We start from the raw sequence: 24,458 nt of genomic DNA, 5'->3' as shown, positions 1-24,458 counted from the left end.
CTTTTCGGTGATGAGCTCCAGGAACTGCTTAGACACCGGCCGAAGGTTGTCTCGGAGCCTGGAGCCTGTGATCGATGATAAAGGTGATTTATTTTCATTGCTGTGGTTCAAAGGAATCCGTCAGGGAATCTTACAAGAAGGAAGAATCCGGACAAAAAGCTACGCTTTCCCTCCAGTGGAGCTGGTCATGTGCATCTGCTATGCTCCAACCTTTTTATAGACATGATCACAGCACAGAAGCACATACACTTTAAAGTGTAATGGGGTTTTAAATATTTTCCCTCAACACAACGTAGCGTTTGTGGTTTTATGGGACGCTGAATCATTAATGTCACTTCCATACCCACGTATAAGAATAACGTCTGTCCAACACGGGGATTGGCGGTTCGAATCCCCGTGTTACCTCCGGCTTGGTCGGGCGTCCCTACAGACACAATTGGCCGTGTCTGCAGGTGGGAAGCCGGATGCGGTGGGTATGTGTCCTGGTCACTGCACTAGCGCCTCCTCTGGTCGGTCGGGGTGCCTGTTTTGGGGGGGAGGGGGGATAGCGTGATCCTCCCACGCGCTACGTCCCCCTGGTGAAACTCCTCACTGTCAGGTGAAAAGAAGCGGCTGGCAACTCCACATGTATCGGAGGAGGCATGTGGTGGCCTGTAGCCCTCCCCGGATCGGCAGAGGGGGTGGAGCAGAGACCGGGACCGCTTGGAAGAGTGGGGTAATTGGCCAGATACAATTGGGGAGAAAATGGGGAACCCCCCTCCCCCCAAAAAGAAATAACTTCTGTAAAATAGCCTTAAATGCTACTGTGTTTTCCTGGCACTGTTACCTGCATCCCTCACTGAGAGCCGGTCATTGCACATCGATGCGAGCTTTAGTTATAAGATGTTATTGCTCATCTCTGTGCTCAAACACACACGACTTCGAGTTCAGCCTGTCCGACCAAATCAGCTCATCAGCACTGAGATGCATTTGGCTAAAGATCCACATGAAAAGATGTTCCCCGGAAGCTACGTGCAGACTGACGTCTACGCGTCTTAAAGAAAGCTTATGAATGGTCGTGCCTTTCAGTTCCAAGAGGCATGCACTCTTACTTATGAAGAGTCCGAAGGCATGCACATATACATTGTATGTATACGTTCAACAGCAAGGTCGATGCTTTGTCGAAAACGGCAGATTAGTAATGCAAGGGGAGCGTATCTTTGTTCATGTGACAGTCTGGATTAGTCTAAAACCTAAACATCCAGCGCCTCAAGGCTGCCTCAGAAAGAAACAAGAGGCAGGGGGCAAATCCTATTTGGGTAATGCTGCAAGAAATGTATTTAACACATACATACATACATACAGCACATGCATATATACATGTGGAGATGGACTTTAGCTGTCACCACCAAGGAACTAAAAAAACTCAAAAACCACAGCAATTCATTAGACTTGGTTTTCTAACCACACGGTGAACTTTGGACAAAATCTGAACCGGGTATTCTTTAACGCTAATCCGACTTGCAGATACAGACCACTGCTGGCAGCACACTGTCCAACAAGCAAAAAAATAATGATCAGCAAACAAACTTGTCCTGGTTTACATGGATTCCAGTCAAAACCAAGTACTTCAAGATCACTGAAAAAATTCTAAATTAATGCTGATGACTTTTACTAGCTGTAACCACATTTTTACGATATTCAATAATATTTTTAATAAGAAGACAGTTACATAATTTGTAATTCATAACTTGGTTACTTGCAGAAAGGGAAAGGGATCGCCCCAACTGGCTGAAAGTGCTGAGATGGTCTGTGTGCCATTTACAAGAGATCCAATGAAACAGAAGAGGCCGAAGTCCCAAAACATCACGAGTACAATACGTGTGGGTTGTATTTATGATACCAACCACTGATGTGCAGGACAAACCCATGATACCAGAGAGCTGAGTGGAACACCATGGATGAAGCCAAGCCCTCTCCTCATCACCACATCTCAGGGTTAAAACAAGGTTTACTATATACTGGATAACTAGAACCGGGGGCGTCCGGGTGGCATAGCGGTCTATTCCGTTGCCTACCAACACGGGGATCGCCGGATCGAATCCCCGCGTTACCTCCGGCTTGGTCGGGCGTCCCTACAGACACAATTGGCCATGTCTGCGGGTGGGAAGCCGGATTTGGGTATGTGTCCTGGTCGCTGCACTAGCGCCTCCTCTGGTCAGTAGGGGCACCTGTTTGAGGGGACTGGGGGGAATAGCGTGATCCTCCCACACGCTACGTCCCCCTGGCGAAACTCCTCACTGTCAGGTGAAAAGAAGCGGCTGGAGGCTCCACATGTATCGGAGGAGGCACGTGGTAGTCTGCAGCCCTCCCTGGATCGGCAGAGGGGGTGGAGCAGAGACCGGGACGGCTCAGGAGTAAATGGCTGGATACAATTGGGGAGGAAAAAAAGGAGGAACCCCCCCCCCCCAAAAAAAAAAAACTAGAACTGTTTTAACAAAGTCCAACTTGTTTTGCATCTCTGTCAAAATAGTAAAAATTAAAACTTAATACTAAAGCATCATTAACCGACTCCAGCAACAGCTAATTACACCACAATGTTGAGGAGGGCAGCAGATTTACCATTCTATCCCACCAATCTGAGAATCGAGGTCTCCTCCTCTCCCACTGTCACATCCATAGCAGGTATCCTATGTCAAACGTCACTGCAAATTCCACGAGCCCCACCTGGCACGCAGCTGACTAACAAAGAGCGCAGCACGATGACTCCATCGGCCGAGGAAGTGACTGATGAGAATCACTCAGAACGAACGGTTGGAGGTTCGCTGGAAAGTATTATCAGCCTTTTTGAAGCTTGACTCACTGGAGCAAAACAAGAGGCCCACATCGGGTATACTTGGGTCTGAGTCATAGCATCCTCGAAAAAAAACAAAATGCGGACTAGTTGGTGACACTTTATCCTGAGTGGGGGGAAAAAAGTTGTAGGTGAACACATGCACGTGTGCACCAACACTACTAAAGACGTAGAGGGTGTGTTGTGATATACCTGAGGTACTCACTGCTGTAGAATAAGGGTTCATGTTACAGCCATTTTCAGCCCAGCAGCCACATCCATAATGAGCAGCCTGGGAACAGAGAGAAGAGGGGAGGCAAGAGATATTTCAGGGGTATTTCACTGTGTTAAGCTTCCTATTTCAGTCAGTCAAGTGCACCTGAGCTTACGAGGGATATTGATCGTAACAATTTAAACAAATTAGGTTTGGCTACCTGGCCGACCCTGCCGGGGTGTTTCATGGCTAGGCCGCCGCTGGACACTGCAGCGGCAACGTTCCCCTCCTGGTCCACCACAACAGCCCCCACCGTGTCCAGGCACCCTGAGCCGTTTCCCTACGAAACAAGGAGACAGGCTAACTCAAACAGGAGTCGCATGAAGAAGGATAATTTATCAATATCACAATCTATACGAATATAACAATCAAGTCAGGGCCCTTTTTTTCGGCATTTTTGCCTTTATTGGACAGAGGATAGTGAAGTAGCAGACAGGAAACGAGGGGAGAGAGATGGGTATGACATGCAACTAAGGTCACCGGCTGGAATCGAACCAGGGACATTGCGGTTATGTGGCATGGGCCGTAACCATGTGGCTACCAAGGGTGCCCCTTTCAGGGCTGTTTTCAAGTGAGATTGAAAGCGTGCTTGGCTTCATTTGACTCTCTGTCAAAGGTGCAAAAAAAGGAGGAGACATGAGAACGGGGGGTTTGCAGAGGGAAAGTCTGAGCCAGCTTTCACATCCTGAAGCGGAGCATTTCTTTGACATGGGACATTTCCAACATTAACAGGAGCACCGTGAACGAGAGACGGATTAATCACCCCCCCTCTCTCTTTGTCAAAAAAATGCAATGTTAGGATTTCGAGTATTTGTTTTCCTTCCCTGATTGCAGTTTGCTTTGGAAGAGGCTTGTTTGTGAAGCGGCGGGAGTCAGACTGTATGATAAATATTCTCCCACAGCATACATGTGCAAAAATGGCATTGTGATACACGATCGGAGTCCAATTCTTTCCAAGAGCTGAGAATCTCCATTGAATCTGGACTTGAGCAGCTAAGGTGGGAGGCAAAAAGAAAAAGCAAGAGCCCCTCTCATCTGTCTCCCATGCTCCTAAATCAGCCCTGTCTGACGGCTCACTGGAAACTGGAGGAATCAGCGCCAGAGCACTACTTCCTTATCAGTGGCTTGAAAGAATACAAATAGAAATATAAATACAATTTTTTTTTTTTTTTCCTCTAGGGCAAATGCGATTATTGTCCAAAAAAAAAAAGGGAATCGAACCAAACTCACAAGTCTGAATCAGTTGTCACAGTTTGATGCAACTTTTCGAAGACAAAAATATAACTTTTGTGAGTTTTAATACATACACACCAAAGTCTGACGAGTTTTTTGAGGACACAGTGGGAAAAATTTGGATGCTTTCCTTCGCGGCCGGGCCAACACTATAGTACGGTACACATTCCACATTTTCTCAATTAGCAGATGCTTTATTCAAAGTGACTTAAGAGAGAGTCAGAAATTAGACCTATTTGTGTCGGCCAAGAGGCATCTTAGAGACCTAAACAGTAATCACATCCCGGCCAAGACTGCATGTCAAGTGCAATAACTGTAAGAGCACAACAGGAAGATCCCCAATAGTGACTCCAGCAACGGGGGATTCAAATCATAAATTATATGGACAGTGTCACAAAAATCAGTATCAGAATCAATCACAATTCATAATTTTGCAGTATCAGTTACAGACGGTGTAGAAGAAAACAGCCATGCTCAGAGCCCATGCACTCAGCCAGTCCTCACCATGTTTCCATTAATTTTGCTGTTTTGAACTAGTTGTGCCTCTTATGATATGGTTCTGGTTGCTAGGACTCAAAAGTTATGATCTTGTCTGCTGACTACAGAGTCGCTCTTTTCTTTCCCTCCCCAATTGTACTTGGCCAATTACCCCACTCTTCCGAGCCATCCTGGTCGCTGCTCCACCCCCTCTGCCAATCCAGGGAGGGCTGCAGACTACCACATGCCTCCTCCCATAAATGTGGAGTCGCCAGCCGCTTCTTTTCACCTGACAGTGAGGAGTTTCGCCGCGTGGGAGGATCACGCTATTACCCCCCCCGTTTCTCTTCCCCCCCTGAACAGGTGCCCCGGCTGACCAGAGGAGGCGCTAGTGCAGCGACCAGGACACATACCCACATCCGACTTCCCACCCGCAGACACGGCCAAGTGTGTCTGTAGGGACGCCCGACCAAGCCAGAGGTAACACAGGGATTCTAACCAGCGATCTCCGTGTTGGTAGGCAATGGAATAGACTGCTATGCCACCCAGGCGCCCATTTCTTATTTTAAGATTTTTTTGGGTATAACAGTTTTGATGACAGGGGGTATGCAAAACCATGGAAGAAAACAGAGGAGAAGACTGGCTTGGAACTAAGAACTAGTCTCATCCTTAAAAAAAAAAAAAAAATCAAAGCTCAGACCTGGTTCATCTGAAAAACTGACGGATCATGACTGTGCAACAGCTGCTGATCTGCAAGCACCCGCTGATAATATTTTGTTTTTGTATATTTTTTTAAAGCAACAAGTGTCCAATGAAAAAAAGGACCTGGTGAGCAGGGACATGTAATCCATTAGTGGAGGTTGTATCAATATGAAGATAATTGGCCGTGTCTGCGGGTGGGAAGTTAGATGTGGGTATTTGTCCTGGTCGCTGCACTAGCGCCTCCTCTGGTTGGTCGGGGCACCCCCCCAGATCGGCAGAGAGGGGGTGGAGCAGCGACCGGGATGGCTCAAAAAGAGCGGAGTAATTGGCCAGATACAATTGGGGATAAAAAGGGGGAACATTTAAAAAAAACAAAAACAAAAAAACAACTGCTGTTCATAAACTGGCCATTTGACACGGACATCAGTCATATTAGATATTAGCATATCTACAAACAAGCGATTGAACAAGCAATTAAATTTGTTCTTTCCTTTTAATGAATGTCTGCTGAAAATGGTGATTATTCAAATAGAATTTAACAACGATATCGTGTTCACAAACAAATGTGGTGTAATTAATCAAATAACAGTCATTTGCACATTATAATCCATCTACCATGGTGGGTGCAAGCCCAAACCCAAACAACCCCACCCTCTTCTGCTCTCACTGGACAGCAAAACATGAATAATCTTTTTAATTAAAACTGAAAAAACCTAATCGTCTGGACAACTTGAGAGAAAGCATACAATTCTGCAGAAAGAGTTATACTACTTCAATTTTTGAAATTGCAACTTCACAAGTTATTCTCCGCGGGATAACTTACTGCATGGATTCCCCCCCCCCTAGTAATGGACACCTTTTTGCACTTAATTCATGACACCAAACCCTTGAACCAATCTGAACTGTTTCACATTTCAGACAGCAGCCTATGTCTCACAAGACTCTACAACTACAAACGAGTCCTCAAAACACCGAAAAAAGAAATCCTCCTCCCGTTATTTGAAAGCCTGGAAGGCTATAGCATCCATTTGGGACCACATGGTGATGGATGTAATGATGCGCTGGTTACCATTTCAATCATAACACCACATTACAACACAGGCTAATATTTAGCCTCAAGCACATCAGACTTCTAGTTCTGAGTGAGGAAGGCGAGTCTGAATAATGAAAAAAAAAAATTTACAGGACAGCAAATTAAAAAGCAATAGCAAAAGGACATTTTCGGCTTGCCTGCTTGGGTGCACGCAAATGTGTCTGTGTATCTTTAATTGAGGTCTCCACACAACGGGTATCTCCAGGTCATAATTACACAGCGGTTTCCTCCCATAGGGAAGTGACAGCCGTGGATTAGAGGACCATGCAGATGTTGGGCCTTTTATCAGTGTCAAGACAAATGCCTCTACTATGCTGCATTTAGGCCTAATTAAATGTGTGGAGCGGACAGGGAGGTGGTGTTGGTGGCAAGAGGACAGCAGACAAGGAGGGAAAACCCTCCAAAGCTGCGCCTTAAAGTCTTCTGAAAGCTCGATCAAATGCTCCATTTCTTTCGCCTCTCCCAGCCGAGCGTTCCTTTTGTATTTGCGGTTTGGTCTTTGCGAGCTACACTTTTGTCCCCCTAAACCAAACATACTTCTGTACTTTGTCGCTGCGATGAACCGATTCCGCAATGAGGATCATTTAGCTTTCGTCTCGCCTCATATTCTCATGGCACAGCTTGTGATAGGAGGGTAAAGCAGGCAGATAAACCGATGACTCGGGTTCCGCCATGCCATAATGTGCTACTCACGTTTTCACTTGATTGTCGGCATTTTTTTGTCTGAGTGTGCCCTGTGTCCATTTTTTCCGCCAGCTCCATCTTGCGCTTGTTCCTCTTGTACGCTGACAAACTGAACTCTGTGGGTGGCAAAACGTTCTCAGTGAAAACAGCACCAATGCATCAGCACTTGTGAAGGGCGACGGCAAATCATCTGCAATTGAAATCACAGCGTCAGCCATATTACACTTTAGTCGAGAGGGTTGAAAGCTGCGCACTGTCATCAGAACGAGATGCGTGTTTATCAGCGAGGAGATAAGTGATGCCGACTGCAGAGCAGCGAGCAGTTTAGTTATCAGCCACTGCTCATTACTGCACAACACTCAAACTGCCCATCTGACGATGAGAGCAAGCAGCTGGCGGACAGCACAGCCAGCCTCCAGAGCGGGGGTTCAATATTTGTCAGAAAAGAGAAATACTGCAAGTGGTTGCTATTACTGTCATTACTTAGAATTCTTCTTCTGATCTTTTAAAACAAAGAGCCGGGGAATGAGATCAGCGCCATTTGCAAAACTAAGTGGAATGCAATAAAATAATTACTTTTAGAGGGAAAAAAAAAACTCGCAGAGAGGAGGCAGATTGTGAGATTAGTGAAACGGTACCGAGTCATTCAACAATGTAAACAGAAAATACAATGAAATTGAAGCACAAATACGAGCTATCGGTTAATTTAAGTAAACCACAAGAGTCACTGTCCATTTGCAGATGGGTCACATACATCAGAGGAGCACTTTAACGTCTAAAGAGAGCTTCCACCGGAAATGGTTGAAAAATGTTTGTGAAAAGCTTTGTATCAGTGGCGCCGGGTGGTTTCCAGACCCCCTACCAGCCTCCCCAACATCCAGTACACAACATCTGATAGCTGGACAGATTAATGCAGTGCGGCAGCCGTCTACATATCTATTAGAGCTGTCACGAATAGAAAACTGTCATAGAAAATTAAAATAACTGGTAAAAATAAAACTGTTTGTGTTCGAATGAGAAAAATGTGTTCTAGTCGTTTCTGTTAGCACACTACTGGGTCTTCTTCAAAATACCAAATACGTCAGACGCTCTTTACAGATCTAAAAGCAATGACTATAGCTCTTAGAAGAAGGATAAGCCTGTATCTGAATCCATAGAAGAATACTTACTGGTGGCCATCTTCTCTGAGGGACATGGCGGTATTCCATGGGTTACAGCCCAGTCATGTGCTCCCCGACCTACTAAAAAGCTGACAACAGACACACAACAAAATGCCATCACAATGGCGGTCTAATCATACTGACGCAAAATCAGTTAATAATCAAGATATTAACCAGGGTGGGATTCTGCCAGCTGATAGTTTCCCTTTTTGTGCTTCACTCAGGAGACGGTTTGCAACCAAGACTGGGTTCTTTATTCCTGCAGAGGGAAAAAATAAATAAAATTTAGACAATGCTAAAAAACTCAATTTATAGCATTTCTTTTTTTGCCTCCCCCCCTTTTCTCCCCAATTTTACTTGGCCAATTACCCCACTCTTCCGAGCCATCCCGGTCACTGCTCCACCTCCTCTGCTGATCTGGGGAGGGCTGCAGACTACCACATGCCTCCTCCGATACATGTGGCGTTGCCAGCCGCTTCTTTTCACCTGACAGTGAGGAGTTTCGCCAGTGGGACGTAGCGCATGGGAGGATCACGCTATTCCCCTGAACAGTTCCCCCTCCCCCCTGAACAGGCACCCCTGACAGACCAGAGGAGGTGTTAGTGCAGCGACCAGGACACATACCCACATCCGACTTCCCACACGACCAATTGTGTCTGTAGGGACTCCTGACCAAGCCGGAGGTAACCCGGGGATTCGAACCGGCGATCCCCGTGTTGGTAGGCAACGGTATAGACCGCGACGCTACCTGGACGCCAATTTATAGCGTTCTTGATAAACCCCTTGAAGGTGCAGTTGTCTCATTCTAGACTATATGTTACAACAACATCAGTGCTATTTGTTAGTACCTTTTGTATTGTGTAAACCTCTTAAGGTCAAAGAGACATGGGACACCTGTTGAACTGCTCATATTTGTTAGAAAATAAATCAGTGTATCTGCTTTGGGCTCCACCTCAGTTTGAGTGTTGTGCAGTAATGAGCAGTGCTTGTACAACCCCTAATCAGAAAAAGTTGGGACGGTATGTTAAATTCAATTTAAACCTGAAAACAGTGATTTGTAAATTACCTTTGACCTGTATTACACTGAAAACAATACAGCAGCACATTATTTGATTTTTTACCTCATCAATTTTATTGTTGTTTTTTTTCTCCAAAATAAACACTGATTTCAATTTTGGTTCTTGCAACATATGTAAAAAAAGTTGGGACAGTAAAGCATTTACCACTTTGTAACGATGCCGTTCCTTTTCACAACATTTAAAGAAGGTTTAGGGACCGAAGACACCAAGTGAAGAAGTGTTTCGGGTGTCATTTTGTCCCATTCTTCCTGTGAACAAGTCTTAAGGTGTGCAACAGCACAGCATTTTCATTGTCGCATTTTGGGTTTCAAAAAGTGCCACACATTCTCTATTGGGGACAGGTCAGGGCTGCAGGCAGGCAGGCAGGCCAGTCCAGCACCCTCTTCTTCTGCAGCCATGCCTTTGTAATGTGTGCAGAATGTGGTTTTGCACAGTATTGTTGAACTATGCATGGGCGTCCCTGGAAAAGATGTGGTCTTGAAGGCAGCATATGTTGCTCCAAAGTCTCTTATGTACTTTTCAGCAGTAATGGTGCCATCACAGAAGTGCAAGTTACCTTTGCCAAGGGCGCTGACACAACCCCATACATACCATGATAGACCCTGGCTTTTGGACTTGTTGCTGTAACAGTCTGGATGGTCCTTTTCTTCTTTGGTCCAGAGCACACAGCGTCCATTTCTTCCAGAAAAGACCTGAAATACTGATTCGTCTGACCACAACACAGGTTTCCACTGTGTGACGGTCCATTCCAGATGCCTCCAAGCCCAGAGAAGTCGACAGCGCTTCTGCACACAGTTAACATAAGGCTTCCTTTTGGCACGGTAAAGTTTTAACTGGCATTTATGGTTGTAACTCTGTATTGTAGTGCTTGACAAAGGTTTGCCAAAGTAATCCTCAGCCCATGTAGTTATATCGCTTATAGATGAATGATGGTTCTTGATGCTGTGCCATCTGAAGAATTGGACAGCATGGTTATTCAGCTTAGGCTTGCGCCCTTGCCCTTTTACGCACTGAAATTCCTCCAGATTCCTTGAATCTTTTAGTGATGTTATGCACCGCAGATAGAGGGTGAAATATCCAAATATCTTCCTGTCTTTCTTTGAGGAACATTGTTTTTAAACATTTCAGTAATTTTCTCATGCATCTGTTGGCAAACTGGCAATCCTTGGCCCATCTTTCCTCCTAAAGGCCCAGGCCTTTCCTGGATGCTGCTTTTGTACCAAATCATGATTACAACCACCTGTTGATATCTACCACCACTACTACTACTTTCAGCTGCTCCCATTAGGGGTCGCCACAGCAGATCATCTGTTTCCATCTCTTCCTGTCCTCTGCATCTTCCTCTGTCACACCAGCCACCTGCATGTCTTCCCTCACCACATCCATACACCTCCTCTTTGGCCTTCCTCTTCTCCTCTTCCCTGGCAGCTCCATATTCAGCATCCTTCTCCCAGTATACCCAGCATCTCTCCTCCACACATGTCCAAGCCATCTCAATCTTGCCTCTCTTGCTTTGTCTCCAAACTGTCCAACCTGAGCTGTCCCTCTAATATACTCGTTCCTAATCCTGTCCTTCTTCGTCACTCCCAATGAAAATCTTAGCATCTTCAACTCTGCCACCTCCACCTCCTGTCTTTTCATCAATGCCACTGTCTCCAAACCATATAACATAGCTGGTCTCACAACCATCTTGTAAACCTTCCCTTTAACTCTTGCTGGTACCCTTCTGTCGCAAATCACTCCTGACACTTCTCCACCCACTCCACCCTGCCTGCACTCTCTTCTCCATCTCTCTTCTGCACTCCCCGTTACTTTGGAGAGTTGACCTCAAGTATTTAAACTCATACGTCTTTGTCACCTCTACTCCTTGCATCCTCACCATTCCACTGTCCTCCCTCTCATTCATGCATAGGTATTCCATCTTGCTCCTGCTGACTTTCATTCCTCTTTCATTCATACCTGATGATATAACCTGTTTCAAATCACATCCTTATTTCATTATTTTATCTCACTACTAACCTTAAACTGCCCCATCCCAACTTTTTTTGGAACATGTTGCAGGCCTGAGTGGCAGGAATGGACATATATTTACAAATGAAATGAAGTTGACCAGACAACTCATGAAATATATGGTTTTCATACTGTCTGCAATGAAATAGTCTTGAAAAGAACAGAATGAAAATTTCTCATTCCATGATCACGGTTCACGTTTCTTCAAGATATGCCTTTGGTTTTTGTGATGTGTTTTTTTTAGCGTCATCATTGCACTTTCATGATTTCATTATGCATTACTGCAAGCTTTTTTAATCTGCGTTATATGCACACACCTGTGAATTTTCCCAGTGTTTAATAAAAGCTTATAGAATAGGGAAAAAAACAGAAGCACGGGCTGGCAAGGATGTACCTCAGTTCCCAGCCAAGAATCTATCATTCACCGCTTACAGATTTTATGGTCTACTGTTACTTTACATCATGCAGTCAAGTAACAAAAACAATCTGTTGTCTTTTCTGCTAAATGTCAAGAGCCCACTTTCACCTCTCAATTATTATTTGGAAAAAATAGTGCGTTCTCACGAAAAAATGCCTCTGTTGGAGGCCTTACAAGCAAGGCCCTTTGCAGGAATGCAGAAAAATAAAATCTCTTGGTTATCCTTAAGGTACAGATTGGGTGGTCCTCCCATAATAATATTTAACTATGTCAATACTTGAGAAGGCAGAGTGAAAATCTTTGAAAACGAGACACAGCGGTTTGTCTCAGTATCATACTACTGTTATTTTTGATTTTTTTTTATTTTGGTATATTTTAATGATCCCCGTAGGAAAATTACACTCTGCATTTAACCCATCCTAGCTGTGTAGCTAGCCCGGGGACCAACTCCAGTTTGTCTTGCCATGCCTCGGTCAGGGGCACAGACAGGAGTATTAACCCTAACATGCATGTGTTTCTGATGGTGGGGGAAACTGGAGCAGTTATGTGAAGTACTCCAAAGTCAACGTCATTATCACCAACAGAATTGCAGTAACTCACCTCTAATGGCACCTACAGCTCCATAATGCAGTGACTTCCCGTCCATGATGCTTGCGTCACATTCAATCTCCCCGGAAAGATTCAAGTTGGAGCCCATCCCTGCGTTTGTGAATGGAGAGTCCTGAGGAAAAAAAAAAAATTAAAAACATAGTTATGAATGAAGTTACATTTACTAATGTAAATACCAAACTTCTACTTGTAAACTGGGTAGAAAATATTATTTTTGTACTCAGTTTAAACAAGGCAAATATACCCCACTCTGCCTTAAGACCACGTAACAAACTGAAGTCCTGACGCAACGGTGAATTTTCAAGACAGAATAGTCAGTAGGTACTTATAGGATTATTTCTGTTGATTTTTTTTGCCATTTTTATGGCTCAAAAGCCCATATTGAGAATACAGACAGAAAACTAAACATGGCATTTTTCATGATATGCGATAGACATTTTGAGGTAAATGAGACATTGGACAACTGCTGAAACACTCATGGCTGTTACAAAACAGATCAGTTTATCTGCTTTGGGCTCTACCTCAGTTGCTTAATAATATCACATTTAGTGTTTGTACATGACTGAAGGATGTGACTTGCTTTAGCATAGTATTGCTCGTCACAGTCTCAAGGTGATATGAAATATTAATAACTAAAGTCTGTCCTAGCATTATCAAAATATAGTTGTATGTAATGTTCTTTACATATGCAGCATGTTGCTTTTCAAAGTGTAATAATAGTTCTTTCCATGTGTCCAGTTCAGCCTACACTGACGTTATTCAAACTAAAATATGGCTGCAGACATAACCTTAATTTTAATAATGACAAAGACCAAGTTGCATCTGCTGAGGACAAAAATGACAGACTACTGTGCAATAGCCATCTTCCCTCTTTTCATTTTCCTTTAATCCCTTCTTTAACCAATTTGTATGCTGATGTGCGTGAATATTTACAGTACATTTGCATGACTGACAGTTCCGCTTCCTACCTCCAGCAAGTGCTGTGCTAATTTACACACAGCGTCACAGCCAACATGGGTTTCTACCTGCCAACATGGGTTTATACCAGCTGACATGGATTTACACCAGCCAACATGGGTTTATACCAGCTGATATGAGTTTATACCAGCCAACATGGGTTTACACCAGCCAACATGGGTTTATACCAGCTGACATGGGTTTACACCAGCCAACATGGGTTTATACCAGCTGATATGAGTTTATACCAGCCAACATGGGTTTACACCAGCTAACATGGGTTTATACCAGCTGACATGGGTTTACACCAGCCAACATGGGTTTATACCAGCTGATATGGGTTTATACCAGCCAACATGGGTTTACACCAGCCAACATGGGTTTATACCAGCTGACATGGGTTTACACCAGCCAACATGGGTTTATACCAGCTGACATGGGGTTTATACCAGCTGACATGGGTTTACACCAGCCAACATGGGTTTATACCAGCTGACATGGGTTTACACCAGCCAACATGGGTTTATACCAGCTGACATGGGGTTTATACCAGCTGACATGGGTTTACACCAGCCAACATGGGTTTATACCAGCTGATATGGGTTTATACCAGCCAACATGGGTTTACACCAGTCAACATGGGTTTATATCAGCTGACATGGGTTTACACCAGTCAACATGGGTTTATATCAGCTGATATGGGTTTATACCAGCCAACATGGGTTTACACCAGCCAACATGGGTTTATACCAGCTGACATGGGGTTTATACCAGTCAACATGGGTTTATATCAGCTGATATGGGTTTATACCAGCCAACATGGGTTTACACCAGCCAACATGGGTTTATACCAGCTGACATGGGGTTTATACCAGCTGACATGGGTTTACACCAGCCAACATGGGTTTATACCAGTTGACATGGGGTTTATACCAGCCAACATGGGTTTATACCAGCTGACATGGGGTTTATACCAGCTGACATGGGGTTTATACCAGCTGACATGGGGTTTATACCAGCCAACATGGGTTTATACCAGCTGACATGGGGTTTATACCAGCTGACATGGGGTTTATACCAGCTGACATGGGTTTACACCAGCCAACATGGGTTTATACCAGCTGACATGGGGTTTATACCAGCCAACATGGGTTTATACCAGCTGACATGGGGTTTATACCAGCTGACATGGGGTTTATACCAGCTGACATGGGGTTTACACCAGCCAACATGGGTTTATACCAGCTGACATGGGGTTTATACCAGCTGACATGGGGTTTATACCAGCCGACATGGGTTTACACCAGCTGACATGGGGTTTATACCAGCTGACATGGGGTTTATACCAGCTGACATGGGTTCATACCAGCTGACATGGGGTTTATACCAGCTGACATGGGTTTAAACCAGCCGACATGGGTTTACACCAGCCGACATGGGTTTACAACAGCCAACATGGGTTTATACAAGCCAACATGGGTTTATACCAGCTGACATGGGTTTACACGAGCCAACATGGGTTTACAACAGCCAACATAGGTTTATATGAATATTCACAGTACATTTGCATGACTGACAGTTCAGCTTCCTACCTTCAGCAAGTGCTGTGCTAATTTACACACAGCGTCACAGCCAACATGGGTTTATACCAGCTGACATGGGGTTTATACCAGCTGACATGGGTTTACACCAGCCAACATGGGTTTATACCAGCTGACATGGGGTTTATACCAGCCAACATGGGTTTATACCAGCTGACATGGGGTTTATACCAGCTGACATGGGGTTTATACCAGCCAACATGGGTTTACACCAGCTGACATGGGGTTTATACCAGCTGACATGGGGTTTATACCAGCTGACATGGGTTCATACCAGCTGACATGGGGTTTATACCAGCTGACATGGGTTTACACCAGCCGACATGGGTTTACAACAGCCAACATGGGTTTATACAAGCCAACATGGGTTTATACAAGCCAACATGGGTTTATACCAGCCAACATGGGTTTATACGAGCCAACATGGGTTTACAACAGCCAACATAGGTTTATATGAATATTCACAGTACATTTGCATGACTGACAGTTCAGCTTCCTACCTTCAGCAAGTGCTGTGCTAATTTACACACAGCGTCACAGCCAACATGGGTTTCTACCAGCCAACATGGGTTTCTACCAGCTGACATGGGTTTATACCAGTCAACATGGGTTTACACCAGCCAACATGGGTTTATACCAGCTGACATGGGTTTATACCAGCTGACATGGGGTATCTACCAGCCGACATGGGTTTACACCAGCCAACATGGGTTTACACCAGCTGACATGGGGTTTATACCAGCCGACATGGGGTTTATACCAGCCGACATGGGTTTATACCAGCCGACATGGGGTTTATACCAGCCAACACTAAATTTGCCACCCTTAAGTCTTAAATGTGTATTCAATAAGAAACAAAAGTATTCCATTTTTTCTTTTTCTCCCCAATTGTACTTGGCCATTACCCCACTCTTCTAAGCCTTCCCAGTCGCTGCTCCACCCCCTCTGCCGATCCGGGGAGGGCTGCAGACTACCACGTCTCCTCCGATACATGTGGAGTTGCCAGCCACTTCTTTTCACCTGACAGTGAGGAGTTTCGCCAGGGGGATGTAGCACATGGGAGGATCACGCTATTCCCCCCCCGACAGGCGCCCTCACCGACCGACCTGAGGAGGCACTAGTGCAGTGACTAGGACACATACCCGCATACCAGCTTCCCACCCGCAGACACAGCCAATTGTGTCTGTAGTGACGCCTGACCAAGCCAGAGTAACACGGGGATTTGAACTGGCGTTCCCCGTGTTGGTAGGCAACGGAATAGACCGCTACGTTACCTGGACGCCCCGCTCCTTTATTTATGTTTTCATTTGTTGTAGAAGCTTCCCCAACTCTTTCACCAGTACTGTTCATCTTAAATCTTTGTCATGCAAACAAAGCTAGATTTTCAAGGATGGATTTTCTATCTCCTCTTGGAATCACTGTACAGTACAAAACAAGACCCAAAAATATAAACCTGAGAATGACAGAAAATAACCTATACTATGAAATCATGTGTAGTTACAGCTTACGTAAGCAAGCAAAAGTGGGCAACCGCTTGCCACACAGCAAATGTCTACGCAAACTCCTGTAGAGCAGCTGCATAGCTGGATGGTTTATTATCGCCATTGTTAATTCTTACCAACTTGCTCTGGGGAACCTAACCCTTTCACCCAAAACATTGGACACGCGTCAGAGACCGGTGTGCAATAAAAGTTATTTTGGAAAAGTACACAAACATGCCTAAATGAATCTTTTAATTTTGCTCTGCTTATTTTTCATTTGTTACATGAATTTGGGGCTAAAAATACTGTTGTTAAACCAAATTCCATCCAATGAGTGTAAAGTTTGTGATCAAACGTAGTTCAAAAGTGACAAACCTCCAGCTCAACAAGCGCTGCAGCCACCGCTTCCACTGCTAGGGCGCCAGCCTTGAGTCGGTCCACCGCCTAGGAGCAGGACAGACATTAGGAGCTTGATGACACCGTTTGTACTTAAAAAACAAAATAAACAAAAACGTAAAAATACCCATGAAAATAACTCCACCGCACACCTCGTCATTCAACTCAACCTGATGATGCAGCACCATAATAGGAAACTGGCGCGCGACCATGTTCCCTGCAAAAATCTGGAACTGAACTAATGTGTTAGCAGTGGGGAATCATAAAATACATTTTCATAGGTTTTGTGTTTGGCAAATGTAAAACAGGAAGCGTGCTGTATTACATTCCAGCGGCAAGTGGCTCTGGCCCACTCTGAAGTCTATCTGGCCAGCTGAGGCTCGCAGCGAGCGGACTGTTATCAACACATAACTCACATTCTCTGACACAAAGAGCCTTCTCTCCGAAGCCATGCTTTAAATCTTACTGCTCTTTACTTCTTGCTGCACTTTGTCTTTACGGTATTTCAGTTTCATCAAATGCCAAACAATTTGTAGTGTATCAATCAGCTTTTCTTTTGCTGTGTTTCCAAAAACAATTTTTACATTTTATATCTAGTTTCATGATGAATTTGTAGTTTTAAATAGATGTTTTGTTGGCTTGTCTGTATTTTAAATCCTGTCGATATCAATTGATAAAAACATAATGCCTACCAAATGTTGTCCTATTTATAAACAACTCAGACAAATCAAATGAAACAGAGTAGTTTTAAAGAGCTGTAAAGAAATAGCCAGATTTCTGATTGACAATAGGCGAAGATCAAAATTTTGATGACTATTTGAATTCTGTATACTAAATAATTATTTTTCCATCCAACTCTTAAATAAATTTCAGCAACTAAATATCACAAAAAAGATACAAATTAAGGTGTGCTTCCATCAGATCTGTTGAAGTGGGGGGGAAAAAAAGAAAGAATATAGACCTACATGTACTACATCATATGTCCATATTTCATCACCCATGAGAAAAATGGACGGTCTATCAAAAACACATTCATATCGGAAAACAAGTTTTTATTGCTCTTTTGGTTCAGCTGGCCAAATTCGCCCAAGGCTTAGCCCACAGATAGTCCAAGTCAAGGCTTGTCATGACATTTGGTCAACATATCTTTTGAAAAATATTGATAAGTAGCTGTATTATGCTGCGGTTACCCATCTATCATATTTTTTTTTCCCATTTCGGACATAAGAAGGTTTTTATTTCCTCCTCCATCCACCTGTATCTGTTACCATCTGCCATGATCCATGCGAAGTTAAGATTAACGGCCGATTTTGTGTTGAAATTCTTTTCATGTTTCATTTTTTACTTGGCAAATGTCATTCCACTGCAATTTATCAAGTTTGTTTAATTCAAGTGTAAAATGTTCTATGCCAGTTATGAGAATCGTATTTAATATTAGCCATCTCCATCCTTGCTTTTTTATTCAAAATGACAAAATGTGCATGAAAGCGCTTGACTGGAAATGTGGTTACTGTCAGCTGACTTCAGTGTACTTGTTTGGTGGAAATACTTGTATTTGAACTTACTCGCTGACAAGCTCTTTTGCACACATGCTTGTACTCCTTGGCTTTGGATTCAGAATGGTATCCTGCTCCTGAAAGCAAAATGGTATGGAAAAATTCAAGTACAGGCCATTATTTTGTCAAACAAAGATGGATTTTTAAAGAAGGGTAATTTTACAGCCGAGTCTAACGGTACTTGCCCCGTTACTACAGCCAAACTAAAACACAGGAATATAACTGCCGCATCAATCTTGGACCAGTCACTATATTTTCTTGAGCATGTAAGGGGCGCAGATCTTAACATTTCTCTCTAGGCTTGATAGATGACGCCTAGACCTGGTGTAATCCTGGCCTGGATTACATCCTAATGATCTAGCAGTAAAAGATGAGGAAAAGCAAAACGTTGATACATGTGTTCGTACATTTCAACATAGGGGAAAAAATCTCTTTTTGACTAGACTACCACGCTGGGCTCCATGAGCCCCCTCTATGTTTAAACTGTAGCAACACCTTGAAAAAGTTAAAATGTTTTGGTATGTAATCAACGCATGAAGAAACATAATTTGTATGATTTAGATAGCTAGTTTTCTCAAGAAGAACACAATGAAAGTCCTGTTGAGTTGTGTGTGATTGTTTAATACTAGAAAATCTAAAAACCAGCATTGCTGGCTGCTGAGATTCTTAAAATCAATCTTTTTCAAAAAGAGAGATTCAATGCTTTCACTCCTGCATGACCTTGCCTAAAAATTCAGCACTGACAAACTCTGGCTGAAGGGCACTGGTACCAAGTGTGAATGATTCTCCTACTCCCCATTCAACACACCACTTAGAAATTAGATGGCTGCTGCATTAATTCACTAATACACCTCCAGACTCAGGAAACGGACAGGCAACATCACTGCAGACCCATCATACCCTGGTCATAACCTGTTCCAACTCCTCCCCTCTGGCAGGCGCTACACAGCACGGTACCCCAAAACAATCTAGATATAAAAAGAGTTTCCTTCCGCGGGCTGTCATTCACATGAACGCTTAACACTGTCAGTAAATCCAACCATTTTCTATACACTATTTTGGCTCTGTGATGGACTGGCAGCCTGTACAGGGTGTCTCCCCGCCTGCCGCTCAATGACTGCTGGGACAGGCTCCAGCATCCCTACGCCTACTACCCTGAGAGCAGGATAAGTGGTTTGGATAATGGATTGATGGATGGATTTTGTATATACTCTACTGTATATTGTACATAAACTGGTACGCTCTGTCATGTCCATCTACCTCAGGCATGTATGCAAGTAACCTGCTAACATCTATTTCAGCATTTCTGATATATATTATTATTATATATATATTGCATCTTATCACCTCTTATTTCACATGTATACAGTCAATCCTTGTATATATACCTGAAGATTGTTGTATTGTAGTGTTGTTATTCTATGTTAATCATACTGAGAGAGCCACGAAACCAGAGTCAAATTCCATGTTTGTGCAAAGCTACATGGTCGATAAATATGATTCTAATTCTAAACACTATCAAAACTGTAATTTTTTCATAAATATAATTTCTTAAAGAGAGACTGACATGCCCTTTCTGAACACACTTTTTAACATTGGGAGTTTGAATCATAACCGAAAATAGGTGTGGTTTTATGAATTCAAAGCTATTGGCTACTCCATGTCAAATGTCACCGTGCCACCGCTACTGCTCATACCGCTCATGTCCGCCGATATGATAACTGACCGATAAACGTCGATTAATATCACGATTCGGTGAGTATTTTGACTTCATAACTCAAAATCTGTTACAAACAACAATAACACACAGGTACGTGGATATAAAGTTTTTATTTTAGGGTTTTAAACATGAGCGGTAGCACGGTGACGTTTGACATGGATCCAGTTATCCACAGCTCTCATACGTAGTATAGAGGGCTGTGTAACTCTATATGCAAATTGACTGGTGTCTACGTATCCACCGGCACAATTTGTCATCTACAGTCAATCACAGATCTCTCTCGAGTGGCTGCAGACACGCTGTTTTGGTCACTGAATTTCTCCATGGTCACATTCCAACTTAGAACATAGCCTATCAATAGGAATTTTCAGATTTTGATGTCAGTATCACTTTAAGTGTCCTCGGAAAAACAGTATAACAGGCTTGATGAAGAATGATGGGGAAAGATAGCTTTTGGAGATGAATAGTGAGAGCACTGATTGTATTAAAAGAGGCGAATTCTAATCAATTCAAGACTCCACACAAGAAGATGCAGTGCCAAACAGATGTACAAAAAGCAGCAATAAATAGCTATGTGAAGTGAAACCATTTTGTGTGGGAGGTTTATGCACTTAAATCTTAGGAGTATTTGATGTGTTTGGTTGGATGATAAAGGAAAAGGCAGACATTTGCAAAAATGCAATTTGCAAGAATTCTTGCAAAGCTCATTTACACACACACACACACACACACACACACACACACACACACACACACACACACACACACACACACACACACACACACACACACACTTTTTCTTCTAACATTTAGCTTGGTCCACAGCATACTCGTTATGGATATGGTTTACCCTTTTTTCACTGTTTTTTAATTTGCCATGATGTCATAACACTGACTGATAACACAGATTGAGAGATTCAATTTATTGCATTTAATCTCTTCGGCTTTTGTAAAATTAAGGCATCTATACTACAGCGCTTGTTTGAACTGATGTATGTCAGTGTGTTTTGGCTACACAGTGGGGCTGAAAACATTGACCTTTGAAGAGTTGAAAAGAGTTTTTCGCCTATTCACCATTTCTGAATAGCCCATGAGGCTAATAGTAAATGAAAATGTTTTTTGTGTGTGCACTTACCTGCATGCACTAACACAAATCCTCCAACAGATTTTGGCCTTTCGTTCTTGCAGTCCTGCTGATACGACCATGTATTGGCCAGAGGCGAGGTGGGCTGCTGGTCTTCAGCAGAACTCATTAGATTTTCCATAACCCCAGCATAACCTGATAAGCATCATGGCCTGGGGGACCTGATAAGAGAGGTATTTTCAGAATCACATTCCCTTTTACTACTTGAGGGGATGCTCACAGAAGACAACACAAACGTTTCAAGAGGACTATTTACTTCAAACAGGCGTGGGAAGTAAGGAAACTTTAACAGCTTTGAAAATAGTGAAAAATGGCAAACAGTGGGTCTCTTATACACAGTATTCCCACATGTAGTACGTTGCACTGGTAAGGACTATTAAAAGGGAAAAGATAAAAGGTTCTGGGGAACGTTGCACTAGGAAATTGATCCTATCTAGAATGACTAAAACAACTACATACTAATTATACAACTTGTCAAGAATCTGTATCATTAAGAAGTTGATATATGGGCAAAAGTTTCCTTTGTTAGTCATCTTCAGCAGCATTAGAGGCACTGCTCTGAAGCTGACTTGCTTGGTTAGTACTCTTCAGCAGCATCAGGGGCACTGATCTGAAGCTGACTTGCTTTGTTAGTAATCTTCAGCAGCATCAGGGGCACTGCTCTGAAGCTGACTTGCTTGGTTAGTATTCTTCAGCAGCATCAGGGGCACTGCTCTGAAGCTGACTTGCTTGGTTAGTAATCTTCAGCAGCATCAGGGGCATTGCTCTGAAGCTGACTTGCTTGGTTAGTAATCTTCAGCAGCATCAGGGGCATTGCTCTGAAGCTGACTTGCTTGGTTAGTAATCTTCAGCAGCATCAGGGGCACTGCTCTGAAGCTGACTTGCTTGGTTAGTAATCTTCAGCAGCATCAGGGGCACTGCTCTGAAGCTGACTTGCTTGGTTAGTAATCTTCAGCAGCATCAGGGGCATTGCTCTGAAGCTGACTTGCTTGGTTAGTAATCTTCAGCAGCATCAGGGGCACTGATCTGAAGCTGATCTTGCTTGGTTAGTAATCTTCAGCAGCATCAGGGGCATTGCTCTGAAGCTGACTTGCTTGGTTAGTAATCTTCAGCAGCATCAGGGGCATTGCTCTGAAGCTGACTTGCTTGGTTAGTAATCTTCAGCAGCATCAGGGGCACTGATCTGAAGCTGATCTTGCTTGGTTAGTAATCTTCAGCAGCATCAGGGGCATTGCTCTGAAGCTGATCTTCTTCTTCCTGCAGACCCATCACTGCGACTACGGTGCCTAATGTAGTAAAAGTGCACACTTGCATGCTTTACACATGGTCTTCTGGTCTATTATCTCCCAACACCAGGCCATTATCTCGGGCAGAGTTTAAAGAAACAAAAGCAGAGAATCATTTAAGAAAACTCTAAGTGGTGAGGTGACATGGCTAACTTGGGGCACAACTGTTAGGACCAACAAGCGTTTCCACGAATATATCAAGAAGCTGGCCTACGTTAACCGGGCGCCGAGCCGGTGAAGTCGTCCGCTGATTTATGGGGGGGGGGGGACGCTAATTAGCCGCTTTGACGCTCTCTTTCGTTTAGCTCGTTAGCTAGCTGGCTAACGCGCTCGTCAAAAACAGGCGGAACTCACGCGTTTCTTGTCGACGGCTCTGCCGCGGGAAGCGTCAGGCGGCGAGGGGCGGCTCCCCCGGCGAGTTGACGTCGACGTGACAGAAAGCCGGGCGAAGACATCTGCTTACGAGCAACTTTACACCGGTCCGCTTCCTCGCCGCGCTAAGGCTGGCCGCATCCCGGCTGCGTCACAAGTACTTCCCGGTTCACATACACGTTGCTAGGGAAGTTCCCCCTCCAGCCCCTCCCCCTCCTCCCCCGGTCTGTCATAAAGGTCGTAAGGGAAACGTGCCCCGGCCGCCCCTTTAAACGGCTGTGTCAGCATCAGCTTTGGTTTTAATCTTTCTTCTTTCTTTTTTTCAAGTATCACAAATTCAGTTTTCACCCGATTACATGTAATCTTTTTTTCATAACAGAAACTGCGCTATAACGAGGTATGGGTCAGTTTTAACAAGTTAAAAATGCCAGTTCTTGCTATGGGAAACGCCGACCGTGGATATGAGACGTTCTGTTTTTATAACAATAGAACTAGGAGGAGCCCGCTACAATGTAGCGGTTTGGTTCTCCACCCGTCTAAATCTCCCTCCTCTGCATCCTGCCAGCTAACCCCTGCCCCCTGCCCCTAACCCCCCCCCACTCCAACTCCCTCCCCCCAAATGCTCGCAATCATCTGAAATGCCGAGAAACGTGTTTTTTTAGCCATTTTTAGAACATGCATATTTTGCATAATTATGCATAATTATTTTAATTTCCTGCTATTTTTCTGGTCCTCTCTGGAACAATACCTACCACCTCCAAAAAAAATGGATGATCATAAGTGCATTTTAGCAAAAATGCATATTTTGCATAATGCCAAAACATTTCAGTTCCAGAAATTTTTTTTATATAGGTGAAAAAAATCAAAGATGCTCAGAATCATCTGAAATGCCGAGAAAAGTGGTTTTTTTAGCCATTTATAGAAAATTCATATTTTGCATAATTATGCATAATTATTATAATTATTTTAATTTTCTGCTATTTTTTATAGGTGCCCCTGATCATCCCCAATAACCTCCAAAAAGAATCGAGGCCCCAAGTGCTTTAGTTTGGCCGTTTATAGACTCTCACACAGACACACACCACACACCAGACACACGTGAAAATACAGGAGTAGATTGCTCATGTCCACAGTTGGGTTTTCTTTTGGGGGGGGTCCTCCTTTTTCTCCCCAATTTCACTTGGGGGGGGGGGGTTCCTCCTTTTTCTCCCCAATTGTGCTTGGCCAAGTACTGCACTATTCCGAGCTGTCCCGGTCACTGCTCCACCCCCTCTGCCGATCCGGGGGGGGGGGGGCTGCAGACAACCAAACTTGTGGAGTCGCCAGCAGCTTATTTTCACCTGACAGTGAGGAGTTTCCCGGGGGGGGGGGCATAGCGCGTTGGAGGAGCGGTT

At 43.9% G+C, this 24,458-nt stretch overlaps 1 protein-coding gene across 1 annotated transcript in view; it reads right to left on the bottom strand.

Annotated features, from left to right (window-relative positions):
* Window positions 1-23,197, bottom strand: part of tasp1 (taspase, threonine aspartase, 1) — a 40,443-nt gene extending 17,246 nt beyond the window's left edge. The window contains exons 1-10 of the mRNA XM_056291926.1: window positions 23,047-23,197; window positions 21,398-21,567; window positions 18,552-18,619; window positions 16,966-17,034; window positions 12,543-12,663; window positions 8,610-8,694; window positions 8,445-8,524; window positions 7,285-7,391; window positions 3,247-3,366; window positions 3,026-3,104 (exon numbers count right to left, since the gene is read on the bottom strand). Coding sequence (XP_056147901.1) covers window positions 3,026-3,104; window positions 3,247-3,366; window positions 7,285-7,391; window positions 8,445-8,524; window positions 8,610-8,694; window positions 12,543-12,663; window positions 16,966-17,034; window positions 18,552-18,619; window positions 21,398-21,527 — 859 coding nt within the window. The 5' untranslated portion in view covers window positions 21,528-21,567; window positions 23,047-23,197. The remainder of the gene's footprint in view (window positions 1-3,025; window positions 3,105-3,246; window positions 3,367-7,284; window positions 7,392-8,444; window positions 8,525-8,609; window positions 8,695-12,542; window positions 12,664-16,965; window positions 17,035-18,551; window positions 18,620-21,397; window positions 21,568-23,046) is intronic.
* Window positions 23,198-24,458: the final 1,261 nt, after the last annotated feature.

Source organism: Lampris incognitus, chromosome 13, assembly GCF_029633865.1.
Source record: "Lampris incognitus isolate fLamInc1 chromosome 13, fLamInc1.hap2, whole genome shotgun sequence".
Classification (NCBI taxonomy): Eukaryota; Metazoa; Chordata; class Actinopteri; order Lampriformes; family Lampridae; genus Lampris; species Lampris incognitus.
The sequence above is the reverse complement of the archived record's forward strand: the minus strand, read 5'-3'. Positions and strand labels throughout refer to the sequence as shown.